Source organism: Sinocyclocheilus rhinocerous, unplaced genomic scaffold, assembly GCF_001515625.1.
Source record: "Sinocyclocheilus rhinocerous isolate Xijiao unplaced genomic scaffold, SAMN03320098_v1.1 scaffold453, whole genome shotgun sequence".
Taxonomy (NCBI): domain Eukaryota; kingdom Metazoa; phylum Chordata; class Actinopteri; order Cypriniformes; family Cyprinidae; genus Sinocyclocheilus; species Sinocyclocheilus rhinocerous.
Genome location: NW_015655565.1, coordinates 1,379,060 through 1,385,708, shown reverse-complemented (window position 1 = coordinate 1,385,708; position 6,649 = coordinate 1,379,060). Strand labels below are relative to the sequence as shown.

General features: G+C 40.4%; 1 protein-coding gene across 1 annotated transcript in view; it reads left to right on the top strand.

The window, feature by feature from the left end:
* The first annotated feature begins 452 nt into the window (after positions 1 to 452).
* nudt14 (nudix (nucleoside diphosphate linked moiety X)-type motif 14) overlaps positions 453 to 6,649 on the top strand; it is a 33,865-nt gene continuing 27,668 nt past the window's right edge. Inside the window, exon 1 of the mRNA XM_016525461.1 lies at positions 453 to 713. Coding sequence (XP_016380947.1) covers positions 633 to 713 — 81 coding nt within the window. The 5' untranslated portion in view covers positions 453 to 632. The remainder of the gene's footprint in view (positions 714 to 6,649) is intronic.

Genomic DNA, 6,649 nt, shown 5'->3' with positions numbered 1-6,649 from the left:
TTGGGCAGTGTAGGTTTCTTGAGAGATTTACTGAAAATGATTAAGTAGAGTTTTGGCGGTTTATTCAGCGAGTCACGCGCTTCCTGAAGTTGGCGCGAAGTGTGAGGTAATGGCTGCACGAGCCGAGCACAGCACACCTGCTGTATCAGTGTTGCCAAGTTGCTGCCGTGGGTTGAAGCGACCCCAATAACGTGATATTTAGCCTCTGGAATGTGACTTTTACCAGGGTAACCCTGCCAAAAACGTGTATTTTACCCCCGGAACGCGATTGTGCTCATTTTTGCCTAGTTTTGAGTAGCAATTCGGCTGGTTTTGTTGTGAAAACCTGGCAACCATGACCTGTTCGCGCGTCAGGCGCGCGCGCGGTAAAGGTGTGTGCTGAACATGGTATTGAGGCGACAGGGTCCGTAGTTTAACCTTTCAAAAATAAAGAAATAACTGTCATCATCCACCCCCAACTATCGCTGACTGGCCGTTTTCTGCACCGCAGTCGAGCATTACTACAACGCAAAGACCAACAGCGTTCTTATTTTGCCCTTCACCGGCTTCCGTAGACATTTCCCCTATTCTCCAGTAGTCTGCGGCTCTGCCATCTGTGGTGAGAAGTACCCGTGGGCAGCTATATCAAAGCCATGGAGCAGATCAATAATATTAAGGTGGTTCCTTGCACCAGCTCTAACTATCTGAGACCGTTTAGGGTGCATTATAACCAGGTGAGTCGCTATAGTTTAATCGCACGTTATCATCTGTCAGTGATGCGGTCACACCTCATCATTTTGCTGTCAGCAGCCCAACCCCCATTCAGTCTGTCATTTCCTTTATCTACCAACATTGCGTCTAATGTTTCACTATAGGCATAACATACATTGTGTCGTTCAATATGACAAACGATGTATTTCAAAGGAAATGTTGCTGATTTCGTGTAATGTCTTAGCTTAACTAGCAAGACGCTAATAAGCCATAGACAGGAAAGCAGCCACTTTCCCTCGAGCACATGCTTTACATTACAAGCAGCACAGTCGGCTTAGGAAAGCTTTATTAAAAGCCTGATGCACACAATATTGTACAGTCGGTACCGAGGAAACGCGATCTTGGACTGAACACGATGGAAACATGCTAAAACACAAGCTATGTTATTAAAGCTATCTAGCTATCTATCTATATATATATATATGTCTGTCTGTCTGTCAAAACATATACATTATATATTATGTATATATGTGTGTGTGTGTGTGTGTGTGAATATCATTTTTAATCAAAATTTTAAAATACATTTTTCATATTTATATATACAGCAAGGCACTTCTTTGTATTTTGATAGTCATGGGTAAAGGCAATTATTAGGGACAACTCTCAGTAGAGGCCTTTTTGCTTTTATGAATATTACATTTAAATATAAGGATGAATTATTAAAACATTCATTCAAAAAAATCATTCATAAAACAGCAAATTCATTAAGTAGCATCCTTCAACTCACTAGAATATATTTCTTGGCATAGCAGAATGTTGTTAGCAAAACAGTCCTCTGTGGTAGCTGTGCAGTCGGGTGGTGAACAGGTGTTTTTTATCATAGCTGTTACTCTTTCATTGTTGATTTTAGCATAGCTAGAATGCTACGGTATCGACCAATCAGGCTGCAATGATCCTTTTAATGTATTTTATTTAGTGAGTTTATCAGACTTTTTTTTTTACATTAGCTAGTAGCTATATATTGAACAACACTCACCGTAGGGAAAACAATACTGAAACACCATGGGATGTCACTACGAGGTCATTTTTTGTGTATATGTTTGAAATACAATTTTAAAATAATCTTTTAGGCGCTGTCAGTGTCTGAAACTGTGTTTATTTTGTGACCCTGATCCTGGTTTTATCTTCTAACCTGTTTTGACGTTGCATTCCTTTTCTTATTTCTATGAATAGAGTGATAGCAAAAAGCCCATGTCAACACATCTGTAGACCTTGCAATTATATTCAAATAACCTATGGGTATGGTTTAATCTTTTAACCTGTTGGTACTGACTGGTTTTTGGCATGCATCCCCATCCTTTTCTGTGAAACTGGTAGCAAATATGTCAACACATCCATAGTGTTTTCCTTAGTTGACGTCATTTTTCCTTCTGTTGTACTGGCATGCATTAAAACTTCTTTTTTTTTTTTGCAGGGCACCTGTGGGTGTTTCCTCTTTGATTGTTCTCCTCAAGCTGTGTGTTGCATTTTTCGGATTATAGTAATACTTCTTCTTGTTATAGTTTGACAAACGGACCCTGGGTCCACCGCATACATGAGGTGTCTTAGTCATCCACATCCTCTGCTCTGTGCGGGCATTGATGGAATGTACTGTGCTTTCTGTCCAGATTCTCTTGCTATTAGATTAAGTCTCTTAATATAAAAGTAAGGTAAAGTAAATAACAGCCAATTAATTCTCAGGCCCTACTCGGAGGCTTGAAATTTGAAATTTCAACATTTCTAGGTTGGCGTGGTACTGGCATATTTACGTTGACTGAGACCAGATTTAGACTAGATTTGGACTCAACCCTTTTTCAGTCTTGGTTTTAAAAATAAAGGTTCCAGAATGAGGGCCATAAATGAATCATTCGGGGTTCTCCAAAGAACCTTTCAGAGAACAATTCTTAAGAACCATTTTTTCTTATTGTAATAATCTAAAGAACACTTTTCCCACTATAAACAGGGCTTAAAGTTCTCCAGCACCGTGCCGGATCTCCGGCGTGCAGCGTTTGGCTGTGGAAAAAAATAGTCCTACATTTAAAAAAAAAAATCTTGTTGATTGATATCACTTTCGAGTTCATGAGTTTGCCTACCAATGGTATGAAAGGAGCACAGCTTTCACTCTCAACCAAACTAACATTACTAGCCAATCAGAATGATTTGCTCTTATAAACACTAGGGCTGTGCCATATGGACAAAAAAAACCTATCGCGATTTCTTTGATCAATTTTGCGATTTCGATTTTAATCACGATTTTGACACACACAGACATGCTTTACAGTCATTAATGCATTCAGTGTGAATTTGAAACATATTTCCAAAAGAAAACCAATTAGAGCTTTATCAAAAAGCTGTAACATGTCTCTAGAACAGACATAAGGCAAAATAATCACTAAGTAAAGGTGTAACAAAATGTCTCTAGAATAGACATATGGCAGAAAAAAAAAATCCCGTGTCCAGGGATTTTTTTTTTGCCATGCATTGGTAATAGAGCTCTTTGTGGCGTTGCCTCAGATGTTGAACTAGATTTGTTGCGCCAAGTTCACACGTACTCCGTCTGCAGTGCGTATACAGTATGTGTATGAGGTGCAGAAGCAGCACAGACTCATTTTGCTTTCGCACAGGACTCGTTTGCAGTCCGCTCCTGATCCGCGGCTGTTTACCACAAACACAACATTTATCCATTATTTTGATAATCAAATCCAAACGTTTCTGAAAATGCTTTTTCAGCATTGTGATTCTCTTTTATCACAGTACAGTAATACAATCTTGCATAGACATATTCACGTTTAAACTAAATAAATATAACTTTAACTACCACCACGAGTGCCATCTATTATTGCCTTGTTTATCTAAAAGTGCACTTTTCCTTGTTTTAAATCTAGCCAAAAAGCCATGTGTTGACTGTGAAACAGTAGACTTTAATTATATGCATTTATGGTGCCAATTCCGTGCCAATCCAAGTTATTTTTTACTGCTGCCCGCCTGGTCTGTTCTGTTCTCGTGCTCCATTTAGGCACGCTGCATTGTGATTGGTTCGGATAGCATACTGCGGGAGGTTGGGGGCGCAGAAAATCGTGCTATAAAGTGATTTAGAAATCGCACGCGCTCAAATCGTGATTTTATGACGATTTCGATTAATCGCACAGCCCTACCCAAAATACATGGAACCTTCTAACTTGATACTTTTTTCTCCAATTTCTATGTTGGAATGACTGAGAAGTACCCTACCCTGTGAAAATTTGGCAGTGTTGGCAGGCTCTCTTTTTTTTTGCCTTTGTGTTTTAAGGCTTTTATTGATTAAACACTTAAGCATGTCTATTTAAAAAAAAAAAAGGCAGGATTCCGCTATGAAATTGATGCTATGGTAGGTCATAGTAATGCATGCCATTTGAATAGATTTGCTTTGTGTTATAAATACAGCATAGGTCCATTAGAGTGAAAGAAAAAAATGTTTAGGCCAGTCAGTTCATAGATACAATTTATGTTAATAATTACAAAGTGTTGTCAGGATTGCAAGTGTATGAATTCAGGCCAGTTGAAAAGAATAATTAGGCCTTAATTGTCCTGCTTTTCCATTATGAATGATCGTAGGAGGTCTTAAATGCATTACAAGTGAGTGCTTTAAAGTGCAGGTCAAAAAACAACAGGCACTTTTTCAGGTGCAACTGAAGATAAGTGCAATCTATGCACCCACACCTCCAGCCTTTGAGTTTTTTCAGCACCAGCCGCATCACTGAGTCACAGCGCTTTGCCACCCACACAGCCCTGCTGCCATGTAGCAGTAGACCGTTGCTGCCAATCCATTCCGCCACCTGTACTTTTAAATATTGCCACCACCCAGCACACCTCTCACCTTGGCACTACACCTTTTACTCAGTTTTCAGTGACTGTGAGAAAATGTATTTGTACAGTATGGCACCTGCAAACTGTGTTCTGCTAAATAAACTTGCTCAGTCTCTGTTTAGAAAAAAATCATTCTTAATGTACAAAGTTAGAAGGTTCCATGGATGAGTGTTCTATGCACTGCTTTTCATTGTGTGGCAAAATAAAGTTTTGCACATGAATTCTTCCAAAGTGTGTCGTAGTCAAGACTAGCCCATTTGAGTCCAAGTCGAGAACTGTTTATACGCTTAATATATTGGCATCAATGGTTCCATGAAGAACCTTTAAAGGGGAGGTCTAATGCTATTTCATACATTCTGACTTATTTACACTGTTAAAGAGTTGGATTCTCATGCTAAACATGGCCAAAGTTTCAAAAAGAGAATTGGACATATGATAATGGAGTATTTCTGTGCCAAATACACTCCCTCAGGGTTCGTATAAGTTTTGGAATTTTTTTTTTTTTTCTGAAAGTTTTTGGCAGAATCTGTGTGTGTTATGTCCCCTATAACATCCATGGAACCTTTCGTTCCACAAAAGATTCTTTATAGTGGAAAAAGGTTCTTTAGATTATTAAAATGTTCTTTACACTAAGAAAACAAATTTCTTTTAAGAATTGCCTACTACATTGCTGAGACACCCCCTTTTGTAACTTTTTATTTATTTTTTTTTGAGTCAAAACAGAGAACAGAAGAGGGTTGAGTCTGAGACAAGACCAATAGTGGAAGAGGGTCTAACCGAGTTCGTGACAAAACCAAGTCCGTGAAAATGTGGTCTGGTCTCAAGTACTACAACACTAGTGCCAAATGATTTTTCGACTGTCCCTTATACGATATCTCCTATGGCAAGTTCTTGTATCGCAGGTTCCTGAATCTTAGGTACAGTAGTCATCCAGTGCTCTCCCATTGGATCCACCTCCAGTGGATTAAGCCTTAATTAATTAGTTGAGTGGTTGGATAATTAAATTTAGCCTGAGCCGGTTTCCATTGTTGTTCTTGTGCAGAGGCCAGAGTCACTCAGGTCCCGAGAACCAGCAGCTGAGCCAACATGGTCAACTGCTCCAGCTGCCAGGCTACTGCTTTAGCAGCAGGGGTCTTGGCTAGGAAAGGGGGGTATCAAAGGAGAGTGTATTGGGGAGAGGAGGGGTGTTGGATTAAAGCAGGGGTTGGTGGGCAGACAACAGTGTGCACGGGGTGGGGAAAAACAGATGAGGAACAATAGGGGCTGGGACGCTGGAGTGAGCAGAAGGGTGAGGAGGCCATGGGAAACGTGTGGCGGCCATAGCCCCAGTACCAGGCCACTGGGCGCGCTCAATAGACACAGGAAATGGGATTTACGTGAGGCAGATGTGCGCAAGAGAGGTAATGAATGCATTAGAGCCCACTGAGCAAGAAAAAGGTGAGAGCGACCAATGTGCGCTTCCCATGAAAGCCGTTAACCCTAACCCTCTGTGTAGACCACCTCTCTCTAGACAGCTTTTCAGAAACACTCTAAAACAAAGAGCACAAGGAGATGAAAAGAGAAAGAAAGGCTCTTGAGCCTTAAGTACTCTTTGTCGCCCAAGGCTGGCCTGTCGTCTTGCATCGTGTGGTAAGTGTGTCGCAGTGTAGCTTACTACTTATCAACTGTTTCCAAACCCATAACACAACCGATGAAAGGACTCTGTCACTTTCCCAAGACTGTGCAGCCCTATATCTCCATTGAACTTCTCTCTTACAGATGTTGGTTTTGTATGGTGAGAATCTGGAAGCGACTGCACCCAAGAACATTTTCCCACTGCATGGCATAGCCGCAATCTTGTGGCTAGAGGTTTTCAGCCGCAATTCAGGGCATTGTATTTATGTCCTGTATCATTTCCCTGTGAGATTGTGGATTGTTCATAGGAACAATGATGTGTGGTGCATTGAAAAGTTCATAAATCACTCACATAGTGGAGAATATAATGTATGCTGCTGTCTTCCCTTACATGTTAGGGTTGCTTTCTGATGCTTGTTTTTCCCTAGTGAAAGCAAAGTTAAAAGGATTACAAGTTTTT